Here is a 25,177-nt window from a genome sequence, read left to right as displayed (position 1 = left end):
ATTATCATGCCAATTTAAAAAAAAATACCTTTAAAACAAATAGATCGACTTGGTCATCGCAAGAAAACACAAATTCGCCATTAACATTTCAGGAGCATTAACTTCTCGTCGTGCTGTGTAGTGTGATACAAACTAATAATCAAATCATGCGATGACCAGGTCGATCTATTTGTTTTAAAGGTATTTTTTTTTAAATTGGCATGATAATAACATACGTAATAACTTAAGACAGAAGGTCCTTTAAGTAGACTAAATAGATTAATCGACTTGGTATTATATAGATCTCACAACTTTTTACGGCGAGACTTGAGGTTTTTACAGAATGTTTTTGATGGCATAACTTTTATTGCTAACAGCAAATTGACTTTCGTACCGACCGCGAACATTATCAAAGAAGGCCCTAAACTAGTTACCTCAGTAAATCTGTATAGAGAACACTCAACAAAGTCAATAACTTCATTAAAGCTAAGTTCTGTCGTGAGAATAAGCCGTCTAAAATCATTAATAATGTTACATTCATAGTCACTTCATTTTAATTCCGGCCCTCGAGAGCAAGCCAAGAGGCGTAATCACGAGGAATAAGCCTATTTCTTACTCTAATTTCATTCGAGTCTTTCGAGTTTACAGAGTTTACACGTCTACCGTGGAGCGGCACACTTTAACTTCTGCTTAAATAAATAAACGCCAGTATGCCGTATTGTTGGCTATTTATGTTTATACCCTTCTTCGATTTCATTCTCTGCCGTATGCACATGCTGCGTCGTACGAACTTATAACATATGCTTTCAGTTGCACTAACTTCTGCGATAAAATTATGATTTGATGTTTCATTACATTTAAATGTTTATTACGAAATGTTAGTAGACTTCATTTACTTGAGTGTTCAAAACATCTTAGTGTGGTCATCAATCTGCCAGTGAAACTCGGTGACCATGTAATAATTACTGTACTTCAAGAAGTAGGTTAGAAACTTGACGCTTTATCAAGATTAGTAATTAGGAACATGTGCCATAGCCATCTATGAGCTCAGATGTTATAGGCAACATCCATCACTACTTAATGATTTTGAATCATTTAACCACCTCATACGCTATTACACATATTATTATACTCACACAAGCTGATCCCACGCCCCCACGCCTTAATATAAATAAGACTTAAATGTAATTAAATCTCCCAAGGTAAGTATATAATATATGTATTACGTATTATATAAAAATTTGACTAATACTGCTAAATACGAATGAGTCAACATTATTTTCCAACTTACATTGTTTGATTCTCCCGGCAAGTTTAAAATACGGCAACCAGACCCATTATATCATTATGAACCATGAGCAAAATAGAAATGTAAGAATAGTAGATAGTTGGCCGCGTTCCCCACTATTACAGGGTGCGGAGCGGAGCGGTGCGATGCGGTGCGGTGCGGTACGACGCAGTAGCAGTCGTCAGTAACTGCAGACCTCCTTGCTAACAAAGCCTGACGGTACTGTATCAAAATATTTATTTTCGTCGGGACCTGTATTCTGCCTGGCTTTGAAATTTCCGTCTGACACAGTTAAATTATTTTTTGTTTATGTTGCCTCCAACTATTATACGAATTTTCTTCTCGTTTATATTAAATATAAAATGGTCTCTTAAATGTTATAATATAAGCTGAACAAGGCAATCTGGTATCATCCGCAGTGGAGCAGCTAGTAATGAGAGCCTTCGGGCTTTAGTTGTATTTATTGTTTTTAAACAATAAGTAGTGAACTAGTGTTGAATAATTCAGGCGTCTATAATTAGCTGTTGTTTATGGCAAACAATGTTTAGGTCCTGAGAGTCGATTTGTTAGCCTTGTGTCAATATTTGAGGAGGTTGCGGGTAGCGTTTAAGAGTTTCAGCCGTTCGGTAAACGCGAGCGTTGTTTTTGTACAACGTTTGTTATTCCGTCGAATTGAGTTCTGTGCCGCGAAGAGTAGCTGCCTACGAACTTAAGTGAACCGACTTGAACAATCTCCGTGTATTTTGCTTCACTCAAAAGTAAATAGACGGGGATGATTTACAGGCACGTGTTTCCATAACGTAGAATGCATTTGTTAAATCTTTTTTCATATAATTTGTGTATTCATGATGAGTGAGATATGGATAGAAATTATGGTTAATAGTATCGTAAAATAAGGATGGATAGTCAGAACATCGTGATGTAACGTTGTTATTTTTAGTCTTGGTTTTTAGGAAAAATCTCACCATACTAGTGCCTAAACATTATAACTACATATAAATAAAGCTTATAAGCTTTACCTAAATCAAAGGTGTTATAAATACCACATCCACTGCAGTACAAGTGTCGGTTATTATTTAAGCTGGGTCTAGACGTCCATACAATGTTCCCATTGGCGGCATAAAGCCACTAATCCGATATAGAGACCTAAGTAACTGAACTTAGCGCTCACAAGACACGCGACCCGGGGGAGGGCGTATTATTAGATTGTTCGGACACCAACCCCCGCCCCCACTTTACCTGTCCTCACCTTTAAACTTTATATATCAAAGGTGAACATCATCATCACATAAGTATCAAATAACCACTTCCACACAAACACTTCAAATAAAACCTCCATTTATATAAACCATTATTTATTTATTAAATATAAAATTGCCATATCAGATTGTTAGGACCACATAAAATTATGATTGACATCTACAAACAGTTCGATCGACGTAACTTACATTTTATACCCACAGTATCAATGTTAAACTCTATATAATAGAATCAACACAAAATGGAAACATTTACAATTGCTATCATTATAAAATGGCACTACACAGTTGTTACACGCGTACGGCGCAAGGATTTATATGCTAAACAACATTAATTTAACAATAAAATGGACAAATATAATAATAGTAGGTGATACTTTAACTTTACTTTAATGTTAAAGTTCCAAAATTCTTTAGTCTGCACTCGTACAAAATATTGATCTACATGCAGCACAAGATATTCAGCTTGTTGTCAGGGCACTCGCGCCGTGACCTAATAATAATAAGCGACGTGAGTTCGTACTGGCAGTCGTATATCGAATATTTGAGGCAAAGTAACGCGATATCAAAGCATTCCTCCCGCGCCGTACGCTACAACACTTTCGTCTACATCATCACTGTTCTATGCAATATTTACAATTTCACTAATTACTCTCACGTAAATAAATTGACAACGAAAGCTCTTACACTAATATATTTGTGTCTATACATACAATTCATGTTTATACAACTAACAATATTTACAGTCACACAACCGATTTTATTAAAATAAATAGAAATTCCTATAAGCCTTTTATTCGTCTTAAACTATTCATATAAAATTGAAGCATTCTCTATTAACGCTGAGTCGAAAGGAAGAAAATAAAAGGCAATATAACGTATGATATGCCTCAGGCAGTGATAATCAATATCTTACTGATATCTTAAAATAAAAGTCGTCAGTCTAGGTTGGAAGTAAACAATATAAACATTGCGATCAAAATAAAAGCGTACGTAACCCTAAGTTTGGAACCGATCGTACTTAATATAATTATAAGGGACCTTGAAATATAATTAAAAACTTCGCGCTTCGCACTTTCCAAGTTTCCGATTTTTGAGCAAATTAGTAACACAAAATATAGACCGTAATTTATTGAGAGCGTGGTGCGTACGTCTCAACATTATACAATATAACAGCAATGTACAAGATATATTAGAGTTCCACACTCCTCGTACGACACATTGGCTAATATTTATACTAGAAAATTTATTTACACGTGAAATATTGTCACGTTGTTTGTTTGCTAACTCATTTGTTCGCTAAGCTCATTCAAATGACTAGTATTGAATTTAATCACGTACAAAATTTAAATCAGTATACATTTATCGTCGGCTAGCAATTCATTGGCGAAACAAAAATATCAAATCCTGTGAAGCACATTAAAATATAGTCTCAGTTTTTACACACAACTTTCGGGTCCCGGGAGATTTTCTGCTAACACATGTTCCCTTCTCCGAACATTGCCCTTTCCTTTGGTCCTGTGAAGCGTGGAGGTGGCCAGGCTCCCTGAGCTTAGAGTTGGCCCACTGAGAGTCAAGGTCTGGCTTCCGAACGGAGAGCCTAAATTGCCGTTAGGGCACACAAAGTTAGGACTGCCCAAAGTGGGGCTGTTCGTTACTACATAGTTAGGCCTAAAATTACTACCTATAACTGGTTGCAAGTTCTGGTTGAGAACGTCGTCTTGCCTGCTGTTGGGTACCAGATCGCTGTTTGGTGTCAGCTGCAAGAAAAAGACCTTGTTACAATAAAATTTAAGTAGAGTAAGATTGAAAAGGTAAAGTGAATGTGACTGACCTGTTGTGGTCGCCCTGTGGAGTCCAGCAGTGCTAAGTCTTCAGCTGAGAAAACTGCACCGGCTTTACTCCAGTCTCCTGAGGACAAAACTATACTGTTTATATTGTATTTACAGTTTATATATTGTGTAACCAACTGTAGAAACTTACCTCGCACTTCTTTTATACTAGGCCACTCATCAGCCTCTTCTATTGAAGGTGCTGACGGTTGATTGTCAGAATCTATAAAGAATAGCGTCTTGTTAATATTCAAATGTGTAAAAGAAAAATGCTGGAGTGTCAGTATCTACATACTTTTTGATATCGTTGTACTTGGATACGGAAATATGTTAAAAATATCAACCATTTTATCACCCCAAAGCCACGATTTTCCTTAAAAATATTTTGTTAAAATACAACAAGGAAAATTGCTATGGTTCTAGCTTCAAAATTGTTATTTTTGTTATATTTTGTATACAGGCAAGTATGCAAGGGGTCTATTTATAATGTTACGTATACATTAACCATCTTAAAGAGAGGACGGGCCACTTAGTTGTGTCTTACGCTCCAATGTAAGCTGGTACGTTCTTAGCGGATACCACGACGCAAACAAAGTGATTTGCATAGTTAAACTAGCGCTAAGTCTCATTTGCACCTAACTGACCTCCGAAGATTCCCAGCGTACATATTAGTTTGTGAATTAGTCTTCTTGAGTTTAGATACTACTTTGTATGGAGAGAGGGTATTATGGTTTTGCATAGTATTACAATTACTGGGGAGGCTTAACGGATGAATGTAAGACGTTGAGGAATATTACGGATACAAGAAAATCATAACAAAACCTGCAAGTAGATGTTTACTATAAGTACTAAGAAAATATACGTATAAATAATAATGCGGTTGCCTGAAACAATCTCTATTCGTGAATGATTGAAAAAGAAAACAATTATTATAAAAAATGTCGCAACGTTTCCCCGCTTGCGGACTAACGACCGAGTTTATCGCTTGATGTGAAAATGAGCTCTTATGACGGAGACGTACCGACTTATTTACATAAACACCTACAAATATATATGCTAATATCGGTAATGGGTATTTCCTACTCGGCGTTTTAATTATTAAACTGTTTTAATTGTATTTTAGTAAAACAGGTAGCACAAATACAGTATTTTTACTAAAGTTTGCTATTTTTCAGTAGGAGTATAATATATGAATGTGATTATAAAACTTACCTGGGGCATTAAGTATATCAGGCTGCGGGTCCGGTGTCTTGAGTTCGGGCGAAGGTTTGATGGTGTAAGCGACGACGTATCTCCGGCCTCCGTCGCTGAGCTCCAGCATGTCTCCCGGCGGATGCTTGTGCGGAGGTGCGGCGCGACGTCGCCGGGCACACAGCGCGGCGATGGCGACTCCGCCGGCCGCTAGCGTCGCGCCCAGTGCCGCCGCCACCGCTAGCCCGACTGACACACCACCCATCGCTCCCTTACCATCTAGCGTAGAAATTCGATAGGTTATAATTTCTCTAAAAGCTTTTTGGGTACTAAATAAAAATGATACGAGCAATCATTCAAATTCCACGAAAATACTGAGCATATAGAATAAAAACATGTTGCCGAATAGGTGTATTAAATAACGAGATACATACTCAATCTCAATTTAGTTATTGGTAAAGAATAAGTTTATCTATAATTGTATCAAAGAAGCAAAAGAAATAGATAATATAATTTGAAAAACAAACAATAAGAAACATAATTTATCAATAATACTCCATCAAAATCGGAGCACAAAAATTCCCAAAGTACACAGACAAATCAATTCAGTAAATAAAAAAGCCTTGAAGCATATTTGTTTATTAATGAGGTGACTCAAAACGAATTGTCAATTCTGAAGAAAATGGGAAATTTGTTGAGAGCGCAAGTCAATAGAGCTGACCTTTTGGAGTTGATACGTTAGTAAAGTAAAAATAAACGTACGACGTGTACAAAGCGTAAAGGATACCATTTCAATGATTTTTTAGTTCCGTACAAAGAGGGGCGCTTTATGAGATCACCCTTTATGTTTGTGTATCAGAGTTGAATTTTACTGAAAGGGATAAAAGTGTTGATCTGGAGTCAAAACACACTTTAATTTCAGAAAGTAATAGTGAAGTGAAAGCTTTCGTTTACCTATTGAAAATGAAACGGTGGTCGACGGAGTAAACGTTCTTGTAAATATTTATGCTTTTACTGGATTACAAGTTTTCTACGGCGTTTAGCATGACCTTGGGTATCAAGGACGTGGATTAATATTAATGTTACACGTAAGTCCGGTTTTGTACGTTATTGTGGCAAATCTTTGAAAAGGCAGGCAGAGATTTATCAGTATCTCTAAAGTTACAGAATGTTTTTCTGAAAAGACTTACAATAACAGTCGATGATCTATGGAATGTACATTATTATACAGGGCCTTACAATAACAAAGTCCAAGTTGCTGTTCATTTAAACACGAATAAATCTTAATATGATTAATTTATTAGACCGAAATTTTCTAACTATACCTATAAACGTTACATCACGTACTTTCTAGACTTGTTTGTACTCCTTATCTATATTTATTTCCTAGCAATTTTGTGAAGTTAGTTGGCTATATTTTGTGTTCTAGTGGCCATTCCTAACTTTGTTTTAATGATGGAGTCCCAACAATTTCCATTACGTCTAACTTTTGTTTCGCAAAGATAAAATCTTTTAATTTTAATGGCTTCCTTTATTACAAGGAGTGTGGCATATCGGATTAAAGTCAAATTAAGACCGTTCTTAACATACCATTATTTGTGAATAAAATTAAATGATCAACAAAAATAATAGTAGTTTCGTAAACATAACGGAACATTCATAAAGCCTTAAATATTTATTTCTTAATTAATTGTCGGTTTTGTACCGTTCGATAAAATACCTACAACCAAACCAATTTATAACGCTAAGAGCATCATCAATCTCGATCAAGAAAACCACAATATGAACACTGATTTTATAAACAGACAACGCTATTAATTAAAGATTTAACTTCAATGAAAGGGTGAACCAAGTCGACGAAGAAAGCTTCCTATAAACCGAAGGCGTCTCAATGAACACGTGAGAGCCAGAGAGGAATTATCTGCTTGACCAAGCGTGAACGAACTCAATATGGATACAGCAAATGTTAAATATTTGAGTTACAATCAAATTATGAATTTTATATCGCGAAGAGCATGCATGGCAAATACGTTTAAATAAATTTTGAACGAATGATCAATACTCAATTTTGAGAATATGTCGCATCGTCAGTAGCGATGTACTTTACAGAATTGTTATATTTTAACTCGACTGCATTCGGGAAATACATAAAAAATGTATAAGATAATAAGAAATGCGTAGTTTCTTAGTAATTACGGTACCTGTTCGTTTAGCAGCATCGTTGAATGCAATATTCTCTAGAAGTGTTTTTTCAGATTCTCCCTTGAGGTTCCTCGCGTAGATGAGCAGGTTGAAGGTGGCGCCCGCTGCTTCTCCTACTGTTGATAACTGAGACAAGTCCAGCTTGAAAACAGCTAGACCATCTAGGAAAGAAAAACATAAACTGGGTGAGTAACCGTAACAATAAATTTATTGAACCTTACTTATCTCATAGCATTTAGGGTACCAGTATTTGAAACAAATAAGATGTACTGAGATTTAAAGCAGTTGGAAGTACAAAAATCTTGAAGAAAACCTAAGTCAGAGACCACCTTTTTCAGGTACATAACATAGCAACAAATTTATACCAAGAATAAAATATTTACCAGTCTCATTGACGCTGCCGTTGAACCTGGTCTTCCCTGTGACAGGGTCAAGAGCCTCCAGCATGAAGTACTGCGGCAGGCCACCGTCGTAGCCCGCCACGCAGCGCACGCGCAGCCAGCTGCTGCTCCCGTCTACTGAGTTGTTCCCTGCTTGCAGCGAACAGTTGCGAGGGGCGGTGGGACGAGCTGCACCAAGAAAACATTATATAATACTTATCGGTAATATTTTGTAAAATTAAGCGATTTGAATAATCATTTCAATGATTTGAAATGTTGTTTTCATAGTTAACACATTGAAAAAAGACAATGACCACACTGATCATTTTATAACCTAAGATTAGGTCAGTGGTCGTTTGATATCGCAGTCTGTTTTATACAATTTAATGAGACCCAGACCATTCTCAATTATAAAACCCTAATGAGTTAACAAATGTGGTAAATACCGTTTCATCTTATACAGACAGTCAAAATATTCAAATTTTTTGTTGAGCAAAAAAAACGACGTATATGAATTTCGAAGTGTACAATAGCCTAGCCGTATAATATTGTTCAATACACCTTTAATAGAAATCAAAACATGGAATAGTGTAGTCGAGTGTCGACATTATTGCGTTATGTCAGCGCCGAGCGAGCTGAGAAACTCGCTAGGAATGTACGTGTAAGTGTATAACCGTCGCGGTGCGTGCGTACAAATGAAAATTAAGTACAGAGAGCGCTAAACTCACTAATTTCGCCTTGACTTATGGCAGCCGGGTGACAATTTAACGCGTATATGTTATAACAAACTGCGAGGATATTAAACTGTGCGGGCTGCGAGTATTTCGCTGCACCCCACAACAGCTAACTCATATTTCCCGCTGCAGTCGTGCGCGTCATAGAATTATAAGAGCACGTTGGAAGCGTTCTATGATATAACGAGATTTCACAATAAAAAGATAATGCACGATGTGCCACGCTCTACGTTTCGAGCTGAATTTTTATATCATTTTAAACTGTGCCACTTTATCTAGTTATGTTTAGTTAAAATCGTTAATTATTTATTGCTCTTTAACAATTCTATATGGTTGATACAGACATATAACTGTTATTACAAGGCAATTTTATTAAAAGTAAAATATGATGAGCTAAGACAAGCATCTTAACAATAGCGTAAAGTAAAATATTAATTTTTAAACAATAAATGTTAACACTTTTCGTAAAACAGTTCGGATGGCATTTCTAGAGTTCGTACATCATCAATGAGGAGTTATGAGATTTGGCACACGGACAGGGCTGGCTTTCAGCTTCGAAAGCCGAAATTATAAAACGTGAAGCAAGTTTCGGTACGTTGTTGGTCCAATTTGTGTGCTCGTGGTTTTATTAATGCTTTTATTGAAGTGTTCATTTCACCGCCGACATTTTCCGTTGTTGCATTTTCGAGTTATTGCATTGTTCTGTTTCTGTCCGAATATTTTGTATGTTTGAATTTTTTTATATTAAACATTTTAAATATCTATGGGTCGCGTGATAAAATCGACTTAATTGAGTGTTGTGTTCGAAGTTAAATTAAGTTTGTTGATTTTATTTTTACGTTTTTTTACCAATCCTTTTTTTAAATAATTCTTCGAACACATTATTGTATGTTACTGCAATCGACGAAACAACTGTAGTTAAGTGAGGGAAGACGTGACTTCTTGTGGGTCTTACCATCAGACAGGTATTGATTTTTGAATAAAAAAGAAAGATTACAAAGATAATACTTAAAAAGACTTACCAGCGGGTACAATCTGAAACACGCACGGGTCTAGTTGTCGTCCCACCGTGTTGGTCCCACGACAGCTGAGGGTGCCGTAGTCCCGCTCACTCTGAGGCTTGTAGCTTAGTTCACTTGTGCTACCATTCGCAGTACCTGCAGAGCAAAGACAAGGTTATGACGGAATGCTGTCGCCGCAGCACTATTGTGTCTCAGGGGGAAGTGGGTTTCGAAAAATATTGGACCGTGATTTTGTGTTCTTGTAAATTTGTTTGTATGTATTTTTATGTGCTTAAGCGTTAGCATATGACTACTAACAAGTTTAAAAACGACTTTATCCGGCTTTAATACAAAAAAATAGTGCTCATCGAAAAACATTATATAGATAACTCAATGTAGAGTTATTCATAAACTTAAAACTATTTAGTGCACGATTCATTGCAATAAGTTTATATAGTAAACATAGTTTGGTTAGCATTCATTTGGTAGCGGTAGAGCTCTGAAAGTAGATAAGCTTCGGTCAAAGAGAAATAGAAAGCTATTACGTGGAGCGTTATTAGTTTAGTCATATTTGTAACGAAGCTTCTCGCATTTCATATTCAGTGAAGAGCAAATCACGTGCATAAACTTTGATGAATATTATTTCTAGCAGCGATTTTAATGCACTTTGCAAGTACCGTGTAAGGGTTACTGCATATCTATACTTCTATACTAATATTTGTTTGTTTGTTTGTTTGAACGCGCTAATATCAGGAACTACTGGTCCGATTTGAAAAATTCTTTCAGTGTTAGATAGTCCATTTATCGAGGAAGGTTATAGGCTATATATCATCACGTTACTACCAGTAGGAGCAGAGTACCAGTGAAAAATGTTACAAAAATGGGGAAAATTTTGACCCATTCTCTCTTATGTGACGCAAGCGAAATTGCGCGGGTCAGCTAGTTCTGTTCTATATATTTAATCATAGATGCATTATGATTTAATTGGTTGGAAGCTTAATGCCGTGGAATCTCCGACCCGCACAAGAAACAAACTCGCTGCAACAATGGTATATCGCTTTAACGTGCTATTTTAACACGTAAATGGAACGCAGCGAGTAACAATCAATACATACGCAAAACGTCTATCACTGATTCTGGAAATATTGTGTGTTTAGTTTGATTTACTGTTCCGTTTTACCTCAAAATTTTTAACGGAAGTAAGTATTATAGTTTAAAACTATAATTAAACAATAAGTTATATTATTTTCAAACCATAAATTGAGAGGTTTATAACGAGAGTTTCTAGTTTCTTTAGCACAGTTAAGGCCTCTCGGGCGGCTTGAACAACTTTGACACTAGGTTGGCCACTAACCATACGACAAACAAACAAACAAACAAACAAACAACAGCACAGTTTATTAGGTTTTGATATATTTACCGAATTTCAGCGGTGATACATCGAGACTCTCGCCACTGTTGTTGAACTGCCAGAAGAACGTGACGTCTGGCGGGTTGGCAGTCACCGAGCAGCGCACGCGCAGTGCTTCATCCAACTGCGCGCCCAGCACTTGGGGAGATGGGTGGGCGCATACTGGCGCATCTGTGCAAACAACATGCAAAGATAATGTATGGACATCAACACAACTAAATAATAAATACAAACCCATTATATTGTTCCAGCAGATCAAATTGTAATATGACGTTTTCAAATGACAGGTAATTATGTTGTTTCGTAAATATAATTAAAATATCAGCAACATAACGGTTTCCATTTCATTGCAATAAATACTGAGTGTATCGGAGCACATTTATCCCGAAGCAATCAACGCTAACAACAGCTTACATTAGCTATTCGTTTGTGCCGTACCCACTTTACAATGCAGTATTTCCGTAAGAATTTTCTCATTAGCGGAACAAACGTTACATGCGAAAACGTAACTCAAATTCTTTCATATTGTATGCGGAGTTAAATGAACAAACCAAAAGCCCTTATATTTTAACAAAGATCTCATCTCTAAGCTTTCAAGCAAGAATGCAATAATTAACAAAGAGCTAAAAGAGACCCGAACACAGTTCGTTAAATCATAACAGAAGTTAGACGATATATAAATTTTATCGCCCAACTGTTCCCCTCTGGAGCAGGCGCAGTCGGCGACTGTGATTCATTTAGATATCTACTTGCAAAACTGCGCTCCCGAGCTGCCTTAGATTTTCATTAAACTCTCAAATATTTGCTCGCGTTAAGCAGCCCTACCTCGGGAGGATTACTGTAGCGGGAATATGAAAATATGTATGTGGATTAATGTAACACCGGCGCCAGCGATCGTGTACCGCGTGCGAATAACAACGTACATTTTCTTCGCCTTAGATTTGTGACGGTAAGGATCAATAAAATGGAAACAAAGTGTCGGCAGCGAGCGGTACAAAAGTAAAACAGCGGTGCGGTAACAAATAGCAGGGGAGGGTTGGGTACATTTGTCGCGGATCGGCCGCCGCGCGCCGCACTGTCGGAGCCACCTCAATCTTCCAGCAGCTTCTGATGATTGATGCTCGCCCGGTGACTCTCAGGACCGCGTCGAATACACTCACCGATGTTCACTAATACTACTTGTGGTGTTTGTTGACGCATTGATCAGTGTTGTTGGCACTGCCAAATTAATCCCCGCGGATAATAATAGTTTGCACTTGGATGTTGATCGATTGAGCGCGTATGTGCTTTAGACACTTTGATCGCAAATTAGACACTTTGCTGTTATCATGTTTGTTGTCGTTAACTGTTCGTCAGTGGCATCACAAGCAAAGTAAATGACAAAATTAAACGTCCCCTATTTACATAGGCGTATGAATAAAAATAAGCTCGTCTGCGTAAATACAGTCGTCTGAATGTCGGTAATTTGCGATCATGAGCGCTTGTGAATATAGCTCGTGGGTTTCATAATGTAATTAGCGCCTGTTCATGAATATTACACAATTTTATTTTACTTGATACGCTGGTTTGTTCGTACAAAAATTACCCATATTGTACGAATATAAGAACTCATTATCCAGGCATTATTCTGACACGCGAGTACATTACATACATCACACCGGCCCGCAAGACAGATGTAGCGTTGCTTAGCGTCTTTATTGTAATTTATTGCTCATGTTTATCAGTAAATGGAATTATTCTATATTCAATACATTCAGTCGCGGCACTTCGTCGACTGTAACAAATCTTTGTTAAGATCTTTGTGAGAATGATTGATACTGCAGTCAGCAGACGACGAAAAGCCTCTAGCGAAATGAAATGTAATTTATTAGCACTCTGTTTATAATAGGGAACAAAAGACTCGTCAATTCGTCCCGGGAACTTATCTACGTAACAATTTACTTATTGGTGTGCTTTATTTTTTAGGCGCGACCATTTTTTCTCGTTTGTAGCCGTATTTTTTAGAGTGAAATTGATGACTTGCTTTACTTGCTGATGCCGGTCAATATGTAGGAGAGACGTATTATTTATGGCATGTGTTTTAATACTATAAAATAAAAAGGTACCTACATATCAAAATATTGTGCTTTGATTAATAAACACTGATGCAAAATGGTAAATATGTTACGTAAAACATTAAGGAACTACATATGTTCGTTTATTTAGTAATCAACAAAAATATAGCTAATAAATCTTTGAGATAAATTTATCTCATTAAAAATCAAAGTATTGCTTATCTTATATTATAAGAAAAACCAGATGGGTGTCGACATAATATCTTAGATACCTTAGTGTAAGACCCTTCGTATACTAAGCTACAAAAATCTCCGATACTTAACGATTTTGGTCGTCAAGCGACTACTTACAAATTTATTGAGATTCGTGCACGAGTCGCGTCGCCGACATTCGTCCCGCGACATGATTTGTATGACGCTAGTCGCATGAAGACCACAATTGTTGAGTAACGAAAAGTTGCATAGCCTTGTGAGCCGAGGGCCACAGATATTCTGAAAACAAAAGTACAAGTAGAATAATACTTACACTGTATACTAAGGTGCGTAGATTGGCTGGCTGTCTCTCCTAGAGCGTTGGTGGCACGGCACGAGTAGTCTCCCCCGTGGTCCCGAGTCACTTTCTGTAGTACTAGTGACTTGGTGCTCACGATTATACCCGATACTACATTGTGGAGGACCGGCTTCTCCTGTATAAAACAAAGAACACATTCAATAAATGACTGTCTGTCTGTCGTATGGTTAGTGGTCAACCAAGTGTCAAAGTTGTTCAAGCCGCCCGAGAGGCCTTTGACATTGCTTAACGACTATTATCTTAGTAGACAACAGCCGGGACTGACTTTTTACGTGCCCTCCGAAGCACGAAGACGCCCAGCTCAAATACCACTATGCGGTAACGTACTGCCCACTCCTATGGAAAGAAGGCTTGATTTTATGTATGTATGAACTTAATACTATTATTATGAATTTGATGATTAAAGCAGTATTGTGGTGAATATATTTTTTATGCGGCCCTATTACTCGGAATACTCTTCAGTTATTTGAAGCAGATTCAATCATGTATTGATTCAATTTATCGGTACAAGCTTCACGTTAAACAAAAATAAATCCGGTTATTTAAAAATACATTTTTGTAATGAAAACGAACTAGGGCGAAAGTCGAAGGTGGTTTCGTTAGAAATCGCCATAAATTCCAATAACAAGCTACAACGAAAACATTTCAAAGAAAAAACGTGGGTGGAAGTCATTGCCTTGGCCATAAGCAGTATTACTATGGTCGAAGAAAAAACTTCTTGTAATGGAGTCGAATGTGGGCGAAGTTGGGATTGAGACGTACTTTGAACTCAAATTAAAAACGTAAATCTATGGGGCTTTACTTTGATTTAACCTTATTGATGAAATACATATTTATTTTCATTGACCTTGGGAAATAAAAAAGTGTATTAAATATTGTTATTATTATTTGAAACCGAGGAGCTCGTGGCTTAGTTAACAACAGCCGCGCGGATCGATCTCTGAGGTAAAGCCACGCTTGCCAAGGTTGTTCTGTAAATGAGTGACCATCATCAACATACCGAGTTACTCCATGTTTCGGAAGGAATGTTAAATTGTGGGTCCCGGTCCCTTTGGAAAAAGGCTAAGCATATATGGCTATATTATTTTAAACCATTATTGCAGCGATTATGATCCTACATCTCGTAGTAAGGCGTGATAGAACAGAGATTTAGTTTAAGGTTCGAAATAGATAAAATCGATTTCTTTCGACATAAAATGCGTTGCCGTAATAAGTATCGTGACAGAGGCTTATTAAACAAAGTGTTTCAATAGGATGTGGTTCGATATTCCGTAATGTAGCGGATGCCGTGACAAGCCCTTTTAACTAAACATGAGTAGCGCTTAGTTATAAAAATATTGATAACTTTTAATAAATTGTTGTTTAAGTGCTACATTTAATTACACTAGTTATAAAATTAAATGATTTGAAGTCGAGCTGGCCTCAGTTTATGTATTATTATTTAGTTAACTTTGTAAGTGAAGTTTAATATTACATTTGTTAACAAACTACTAAAAGGTCAAATATAATTCTTAACGGAGAATAAGTTATGATTAAACAATCGAAATTAAAACTTATTTCTGACAAACTTTGACATAACGATGATATCATAAATACATACATACATAAAATCACTACCTTTTCCAATAGGGGTAGGTTTTTGCAAGATATCACCGATATGATCTGTGTATGTCTTTCTAGGACGCCCCTTCATTAATTCTCTGTACATGATTGAACCATCTGATATCAATCCTTGTCTCTAAGTCAAAGTCAAATGTCAAATATTCTTTATTTCATAAACTTTAACAAGTATTTGAAATCGTCAAAATATTTTTTATCTACCACCGTTTTGGAAAAGCTGTTGCTCGTGAGAAGAAACGGCAATAAACTCACGGCTTGCTCTTTTTAAATGTCAACTACATCTTTTTTCAAACCATAACGATAAATACATAGTTATTAAAATCAATAAATAGCCAATGAATTACTGAAATCCAGGCCAGTTACGATTTATCGTCGTTAAATATTTTATGTTCTATATTTAGCTCTGTTCTTGAGAAATCAGTTTCTTGATTTCTATTTTCGGGCGAAAGATTTTCAATAATTTTAGTTGAAATAAAGTTACAAATATAGGCAGTTATTTAGTATGAAATATTCATCGGTTAACGACGTCCGCGTGGGTCGTAACTTGGAACTAAATGAAAAGTACCGTGTCCACTGGCTAGAGGACATTATATTGATTAGTAGTTGCGTAGGCTTTTAGGCTTGGAATTTAATACGGTGTAATAACTATGTCATTGTAATTATGTGTAACACGTTCCTCTCTAAATGTAATTTCAGAAAAACACGAAAATTATTTAGAGAACATTTTAAACGTGAACTCATATTATGACACTCAATTGAATGCTACTGACTACGATGATATTTTACTTCAATAATTAAGGTAATTATATGATTGGAGTGTATAAAAATTAACGAATAGAGCATAGTTTTAGATGTGCTTCTAAAAGTCAAATCGAGTCACCACGATAAAAAGTACGTCTATATTTCTTATTTCTTCTCAAAGAACTTTTTATAATTAGACTATACTTGCATTTATCGCCCAACTATAACCAACGTGTGGACTAATTTATGACGAAATGCTAAGTCGTAACAGTCAGTGAGTAAGGTCCTTTACAGTTACAAAAGGTCACGCACTTAGCTTTGATTGCCACAGAGTTATTCAAATGTAATTTAGATTGTATGATGACGGTGGACATTTTGTTTTAGTGTATCCTTAATCAGTGTTCTGCTTTAATGTTTTTTGTACAGTTGCGTGTGTTCCATAGGTCAAATTAATGTTAGTACTTGTGCCTAAGATTTTATTGATAGATAAACTGAAAATAGAATCGGGGTAAATATTTATCTGTGTTTTAACAGTTTAGTTTAGTCAGACACCACAAGAAATGTGTCAAATACCACTGCGCGATCACTCATCAATAGCATGTGATGCGCCAAAGTTGCTTCACCGACCGATGAGCGCAACTAGTTATGAGCTTCGGAGAGTACGTAATAAGTCGGTTCTGGTTATTTTCAAATAGATAACAGTTGTTATGCTATGTCAAAGGCCTTCGGGTGGCTTGAACAATTTTGGAATGAGTGGAAAAGAAATGTGTAAGTTAGTATCTACAAAAATGTTATTTACGTTAGAAAAAAAAAAACATGTATTATGTAATATACTGATAATAATTGGAGTAGGTATTAAATACTACCTCATATGTTTGTGTAATACTAGTTTGAAGGAGTGAATATTGTAATTCAATATCCATAAATCATTAATCATAATCCGTCCAGAGGGGAAACATCACATCAATATCGATGAGACGGCGACATAATCTATTTGGGTCCAATAATGAACAGGTACGTTCAACTTTGGCCGGCGATTCATCAAGTCTTCTCCAAGGTAATCTAATTCATCTTATCCTTATTTATTATCAATCGGAACTTCGTTTCCGTTATGATGAGCAGCTATTTTGTCGTGATTTTGTAAATTTATTAAAGGATGATCCGCCTTATTGTGAGATATTCGCACCCGACGGAGGTTGTTAGCAAAATTGGTAACGCTGATAATGACGATTTTGTAATATTATTTTAGGATAAACCAAAGCGATAACTGATCGAAGATAAATTATTACATATCTGACTGTTATAGTACAAAAATAGCTTTTGTAAATGACGCCAAACAATTTAGGTAAAGGTCACAAACGAAGAAAATTCATCAAACGCAAAACGTAAAATCAAATCGTTTTAATCGAAGTCAAAATTTACCGATAACAGATTGAGTTGAGCTTATTAGCTTTGCCAAATCATTTCAAACGGATTTTTATCTGGAAGGGAAATTTTGAATAATTTTTGTTTTGCTCTTTATTCCATAGCTACCGGTTATACTTTAACAGGTTTATTTACTACTTAAATGTTTAATTTAATGTGTATTGTTTTCAATTATCTAAATAAATATAACTCAAAGCTGACAGACTAACATATCTAACAATGCACAACTCAAGCCACTGAACGGATCGGGCTAAAAATCGGCATACAGGTAGATGTTATAACGTAGGCATCTGCTAAGAAAGGATTTTAATCAATTTTACCCCCAAGGGGATGAATCTATACTTAATATTATCAAGCTGAAGAGTTTGTTTGTTTGTTTGTTTGAATGCGCTAATCTCAGGCACTACTAGTCCGATTTGAAAAATTCTTTCAGTGTTAGATAGACCATTTATCGAGGAAGGCTATAGGCTATATATCATCACGGTACGACCAAGCAGAGTAGCAATAAAAAATGTTACAAAAACGGGGAAAATTTTGACCCATTCTCTTATGTGACGCAAGCGAAGGTGCGCGGGTCAGCTAGTTTATTATAAAAATTCTGTCTAAAGTCACAAACTACGCGAATGAAATCGCGGGAAAAAGCTAGTTAATGTATAAACTCCGAAATCAGTCGGAAGGTAATATGAGTGTATACTTACATTATGATACCAAGATATCCTGTGTTCTCTAGGGTTGGCTCGCACTGAGCACTCGAAATACACGTCATCGCCTTCCTTGATATCGTGAGGGTTCAACGTGCTACCCAGAGATAGCGATACCACCGGCGGATCTACAACAAAACATTATAGTGAATACATAGGCGAGTCAAGGTGAAAGGCTATAAGATAAAAAACACGAGATGATTGACGATTATAAAATAGACGATTAAATCGTGTTGTTCATCTCTAGTCTAGATTCTAGAAGAAAGGAACGTAGCAAATGCATTAAATTAACTATAAAAATATTTCATGCCCATAAATTATAAATCAGCCTATTCTCTCTTCAGGGTCTGTAGCCGGCTTTCAATCTTACCGGACGCAGCTGGACATCAAGATTTTACATGGAGTGACTGCCTATCCGACCTCTACAACCTAGTTACCTGGGTTATAAGGCTATATCTTCCGGAAAGACTGGTTGTCAGACTTTCAAGCATGTGACATAAAGTGATAGCCGAGATCCACATTTTAACGTCAAATCGAAACACGGCGGAACTTAGCATGTAATATATGGTCACCCATCCACAGAACCACCTCGGCAAGCGTAGCTTAACCTTAGAGATCGATCGATCGGTTGATAAATTAGCCACGAGCTCCTCAAGAATGTATTTTTAGTACTATATCGTAGTTTGAGTCTTTAGACATGTTCTAACTTGGGCATTTCTTGAAAATTTTTGTTGAATAGCTCGAATATCCAGCAGTTTAAGATGAAAAGGCTTTCATACAATTTTAATCTGTTATCTACTTTTAATCGAACAAAGCCCTTGAATCCGAGTTAACATCAAACACAAAGTTTCCTTCCCATACATCTGGATTTTCTTTACTTTATTGTGTTTTAAGGTTAATTAATTAATTTAAATTAAGGTTAGCTCTGCCACTTTTAATTGAAAACTGTTTAACTCCTAGACTTTTAAGGATGTGTTTGAAGTAAACATGCGGATCAATATTACTAAATTACCTATACGGGGAAGCATGAAATTGTTCTGTTTGCTTTTGTGTGGAGTATTTAAACTCATTTAAAGAATCCTTAGAGAGTTGTTTTACGATACCAATTAAGCAGTCAAAGGCAGAAACAAGAAAAGGTCTAACCAAAGCTTATTTATAATAAGAATAAACGTTCAAGATTTGAGACGTTCAACTTTGTGGTATTATTTATTTGAGTTTTGTAAAATATTTTATATTTTTCCCAGTGCAGAGGGCAGAGATCCGAGGTTACTATGTTGAGCTTTCGTCCACAATGGTGGAGCATTTTTACTTCAGGTGAACACTTATCTGCGGCGAGGAGCGGGCATTGACACTTTATTGGCCATTAAAGACCTATAACGACGTCGCCCCGCGGCCGGAGGAAACGCCCGTTCTCCAAATAAACATTTACGATTCCTCCGTTTAAATTGTTGCCAAAACGATTCACGCCGTGAGCGGCGAAATTCTCCCCGCTCTAAATGCGTTACGGTTCGCCGAGCAGAAGTAAATAGAATTTATTTATATTTGGAAATTAATTTCCTCTGTCGTAATAGAGTCAGCGTATTTCCTGGTGCTTTTCAAAAATGACCGGCCCGTTGAGGAATTAGTGTTTTGATTGAGCGGTCGGACTGTGGAGCACGGAATTAGTTACAATACGAGTGCACCACTCAAACCGAACCGAGCGTGGTTGTACCGCAGATAACCTGTATCCGCATAAATAAATTGGCGAGTTATGCTCTATTATTAGAATGTAAACGCAACGGCTAGGCTGAGCCAGCTTAATCCCTTGAGCGTTTTACGATCCAGATCGGGCCAGGAGGGGGCGGGGCTGCCACTAGTCCGAATTAGTTTTTGGCGAGTCCTCGGCGGATGTTAAGTGTTGATGTTGTGTGTGCTCGGCCGCGCTAACAACGTTTTAATTACGTTTTACTGAGTTTCTCATGTTGGCGCATACAAGCTTTTAATATTGTTAGATAGCTTGTTTGTTTCGGGACGGTGACGAGGCCCGTTATGTGTTAAATGAGTTGACTAAATTACGCGGCGAGATCTCTTCTAATGGCTACACTTATTTTTCACTCGAGTCGATTACTTTCTGAATTGGGCTTTCAAAATGCGCTTAGCATATGTCGTTATGCCAGATTTTAATTAATTCTCTGTATCCTATATTGTTAGTGACATAGTATAATTACAAGTGCATGCAAGTGAAATGTAATTTCCCTATCTAGTTATTTAGCAATAGTATATGTGATGTATTCGCTTTGTGTACCGCAGTGAGCTTGTCGCAACACCGCAAGTACAGCAGCGTGTTGTCCGTCGATGTAGCGGCTAAACATAGCATGTCAAACAGTGCGCACAGGAAGGCGGACAAAGCCAAATTAATCCTTCAGACAGGAAGGTGTCACCGTGGAGTCGGTGTAAGCCATGCGTCTGCGAGTCCGTGCCAGCCGCAGACTAAATTAGACGGAATTAGTTGAGAACAAGTTGGTCGCACTGGATAAACTGTCAGTGAGGAAAGTTCCGTGCTGGGGACACAGGCCCCGCGGGGGAGGGCGCCGGGCGGGGGACGCCTCGCCGCGGGCTTTGTTGTGTCACGGGGGCTTACGGTAACCGACACGTCAGATAAGTACCTAGATAAGCACATTACGTTAAAGACAACGTACAAAAGCTTCGCGAATAATGCTATTTTAATCATGGATTTTTTAAAATTCATTTAAATAAACTTTCCAAATTAGCAGTGCGCTAAAATTGGTAACTTTATAATGAAAATAGCAGTTCAAAATATAATATGTGAATAAATATAATTTGCAGTGTCAAATTTACGGACAATGCGTTCTGTGTTCTTAGCGATTTTACCTGACTGTACCCTCTGTTCTTATCTATACGTACAGATTTATAATAATTGGTGAGTGCGGGTCGGGTCGCAGCGTAGAATCCCTTAATAATAGAAACTAATTATATAGCGTCATCTCTCATAACTTTGATCGTGAATGGTATGGTTTCCCATCGTGTATTATTTGATCTCAGTATAAGCTTTTCTTAACGTTATTCTAACAATGTAAAAATTCAAATGCTTCTACTTAATATAAGCCATATCGATTCGCGTAACCCTAAAAATATTCTTTATTCAGAATCAGTCCAGTAATATAAAATTCGTAGAATCTATATTCATTAATTTCATCGGAGCATCGACTTTATAGAATAACTCAAAAGTTTTTTACGATTTCTCTTTGATAAAACTGATTTATTATTACTGATGAACATTGATCAAAGTTGAAGGATCTTTATCTCAGGTGGGGTTTGTTCAACATGAGTTTTGATGATCGCGTGTCGTGCGTTCGGCTTGCTGAGCGGCTGCTCAAGTGCCAATGATAATTAAGTCTTATGACGTCAGAGATGTGCAAACTGGTTAAACCGAGCTCCTTTATTGCTTATTTTGCAGCAATATTCGTTTAGGGGAGGTCTTAACGAATTAAGAAGTTACGCTAATTGCGACATCGTAGGCCTTTGTATGTAGACGAAAATGTTGATTTGTACAAACAATTACGGCTCGTTTTCATCTCAAAACATGAGTTCGTGTATTAACATTATGTGTTATCTCTCTCAGACTACGCTCTCTAGTACCCTCATGGTACAATTTGCAAAGTTCGTGATGCGAAGTTCTTTGTTACGTTCGACGTAAAATAAAAAGCATCTAGAAACAAATAAAAACTTGGCGCAACATTCGCGAATAACAAAAGGGTACTATCAGAAAACTCAGGTCAAACAAAGTCTGGCCACAGTCAGACAGATAGAAAATATATGTATATAGAGTTTTTCAATTCACTACGTTGTAGAATAACGTATTTCTGTGTAACAATATTGCTTTACATAAGAAATAACTACACAATTATCCGGTTTTTGCGCTTAAAATATATTATAAGCCATTATAGCACTCATCTAGTATAATATTAGCTTTCTGATAATTATTGTTTATGTAAAGGGAAGGAGTAGACCATAAACGCTTGATGAATTAAAAATCAGCTGTATGCAAACATTGATATATCACAAGTAGGTCAATAGTAATATTATTATGTGTAAAGCAAAATCCTTAACATTATAGTTATTAAGAAACTACTTACAGACAACATCTAATTTAAAAGAATCCTCTAAGCTTTGTCCAGGAAGCGCGTTGTTGTCCGCTTGACACTTGAGCTGAACACCGTCATCTTCAGGCAAAGGCATAAACTGCACTTGACTGCTCACCCAAGTTTCGTTCGTAGCCTCATCGATCTACAACCAAAGGAGACAAGCAATGTTGGTGCAAATTGTATTAGACCACGCCCACACCGCTACGACAAGTGCTACGGTTTAGTCAAACGGTTACGACGTGTCGTAGCGAGATAATGATATATGCATTGCATTTAATTTAATTGAATGTTGAAAACATTTGCTACGACGAAGAGAAAAGCTAGCTTAAAAAGTATTCGATGTCGATAGCATAAACTTAGAGTTTGTGTATTGCTAATTTTATTTTAAAAATGAGTTCTGTTACATATAATATATATTTCATATGGCAAAAATCTTTTTTCTATTATATTAAAGAGGCGTATTGATGAACAAAAGCCTTAGCAAAAATCGTGATGAGACCCATCAGGTAATTGATTCGTATTGGTTCTCAGAAAAATAGCAATTATTTTTCTACTGGATTCTTAGCACCCAGCAACAGTTCAAATTACACTATCATAATGGAAAATCAACATCATTAGGCATGAAAAGATCCCAAGAATGAGAAGAAAAATACTTACTTTTCCTCTCTTGAATTTCCTGTTGTCTTTGTACCAGGTGAGGTGGGCCGGGGGCCGAGAGCCTTCCGATACGCATGTCAGAGTGACGAACCTCTCCGACGATAGAGTTACCGGCTTGTTTAGTATCTCCACCATATTCGGCCTCACTGTGAAATAAACGCTGCATTAATAAAATTAATTTGTGATGAGCTTAACAGCCCTGCAGACTTATCACGTATTTCAGTTGACAACTATTGTACTTCACTCGTCACTTTTCAGTACATTGCTGCATTGACGTAAGATGTTAATCGCTATTATCTAAATGAAAAAAACAGTGTACATCATAGTGGTTTTCAATTGAGATACGTAATAACCCCCTGATGAGTTCATAAATAGTTTTGACGTCAGAAAGTGAGTGTTTAGTTTAAAAGAATCTGTTAAGAATATAATATTTCTAAGACAGAATTTTGACGCCTAACCTTCAGGTACTTAATATTTAGGACGTGAGTGGGCGCCTGAGTCTTATTAAAACTAGGCTAATAATCATTTATTATTCCTCTTACAAAATCATTCAAACAGAATATAACATTAATATTTGAATAATAGATTGAAAAGACATTTTCCACAATCTAGCTAGGCTTAAAACCCACGCAGATTATTTCTATTACTACATTTAGTTTATTTAGAGTAAAGGCTTAAAAATCTAATATTAGACCATACTTGGTCAATAATTTCTACGTTTTATATTAATACTATCTTTTGCCCGCGACTGCATCCGCGTGATTTGTAACTTAGGATAGAATTTTCAAAGAAAATGTAATTCCCTATTTCATCTCCTTGGGGGTACAATTGATCAAAATTCTTTCTTAGCTTTGTCAAATTTCAGCTCGATCCGTCCAGTGGTTTGGGTTGTGTGCTGATAGATCACCATATCAGTCTATCAGTCAGTTACCTTTGAGTTATATATGTATAGATAGATAAAACACAGGCAAAACAATTACAATTATAACTCAATGCTAAAGCATCAATAATAAGCAATACTATAACAAATGCATAGTGGTAATAAATTGTAAAACGTTCAGCGGTTGATATGTGGACCACGGGCAGGCATAACTTTGCGAATTGTGGTCACCGTTGAAATTGACTGCAAGTAACTCCACGCCAACGTTATTTCATGAAGCAGAGGGTAATATTTTACATACGGCCGTCCACATGTAAGTATTTAGTGAGAATAATGCGTTATTATTGTGTTCTGTCGCGATTCTCTACGGCCATTATTATCGAGTTTCGTGAGTTTGTCATTTCAAATTTACTGACAAATTAGTCCCTATGGCGCCCGCTAAAGGCGCTGTTTAGACTTTCACACAAAAACGAGATAAACAGGTAAAGAGTCCAGAAGCTTGCATTATGTTTAAATAATCTCCAGAGTTCTTGTTTCCTGTGGTACGGCAAAACTAATAATTTAATAAATTTAACCCTTTAATGTCCTACTGCTGGGCAAGAGTCTCCTTCCGGAATGAGGAAGGGGTTAGGCCTTGAGTCAACCACGCTGTTTAACTGCGAGTTGGGGACTGTACACACCTTTAAGAACTGTTCTAATGGACTCACAGGCATGCAAATCTATTTATGAATCAGATAATATGAGATAGTACGTACAGTTCATCTCAAGTCTTACGGTCTTCTCCTGAGGGCTGACGAGGTTGGTGTTGGAGGCACGGCACTTGAACGTGGTGTTGAGATGATTGCGCCTCACGTGCGGCAGTTCTAACCGGTTCACCACCACGTGGGTGTCGGTCTTCTCGCCGATGTATTGAGGAGCTGGCACCCCGTCTATCAGCCACATTACTGTGGGCGCTGGACGACCTAAGGGAAGAAGAAAAAAGTTGTATAAGACAGACGGAAAGTAATTATATTAGAAAACGTAACAGCAAACTTTTTTACTGGATCTATAGTGGGGAATATAACTCGCTTATCATTAATTTCATGTTGTTTCGGAGTTTTTTAGTA

General features: G+C 36.9%; 1 protein-coding gene across 6 annotated transcripts in view; it reads right to left on the bottom strand.

The window, feature by feature from the left end:
- Positions 1–2,619: 2,619 nt before the first annotated feature.
- The window catches only part of LOC142981199 (neural cell adhesion molecule 1-like), a 77,790-nt gene continuing 55,232 nt past the window's right edge, over positions 2,620–25,177 (bottom strand). For 3 of the 6 annotated variants that reach the window (XM_076126916.1, XM_076126917.1, XM_076126915.1), the window contains 13 exons: positions 24,827–25,033; positions 23,192–23,337; positions 22,526–22,676; positions 18,387–18,517; positions 13,858–14,017; positions 11,287–11,448; positions 9,888–10,022; positions 8,135–8,320; positions 7,751–7,912; positions 5,571–5,828; positions 4,510–4,581; positions 4,361–4,449; positions 2,620–4,301 (listed from right to left, as the gene is read on the bottom strand). In XM_076126916.1, the coding sequence (XP_075983031.1) occupies positions 3,966–4,301; positions 4,361–4,449; positions 4,510–4,581; positions 5,571–5,828; positions 7,751–7,912; positions 8,135–8,320; positions 9,888–10,022; positions 11,287–11,448; positions 13,858–14,017; positions 18,387–18,517; positions 22,526–22,676; positions 23,192–23,337; positions 24,827–25,033 (2,195 nt within the window). In that variant the 3' untranslated portion in view covers positions 2,620–3,965. The remainder of the gene's footprint in view (positions 4,302–4,360; positions 4,450–4,509; positions 4,582–5,570; positions 5,829–7,750; positions 7,913–8,134; positions 8,321–9,887; positions 10,023–11,286; positions 11,449–13,857; positions 14,018–18,386; positions 18,518–22,525; positions 22,677–23,191; positions 23,338–24,826; positions 25,034–25,177) is intronic. The other 3 variants (XM_076126919.1, XM_076126918.1, XM_076126920.1) reach the window with 3 other exon arrangements.

This window comes from Anticarsia gemmatalis, chromosome 19 (genome assembly GCF_050436995.1).
Source record: "Anticarsia gemmatalis isolate Benzon Research Colony breed Stoneville strain chromosome 19, ilAntGemm2 primary, whole genome shotgun sequence".
Taxonomy (NCBI): domain Eukaryota; kingdom Metazoa; phylum Arthropoda; class Insecta; order Lepidoptera; family Erebidae; genus Anticarsia; species Anticarsia gemmatalis.
This window is presented reverse-complemented; position numbering and strand designations above follow the sequence as displayed.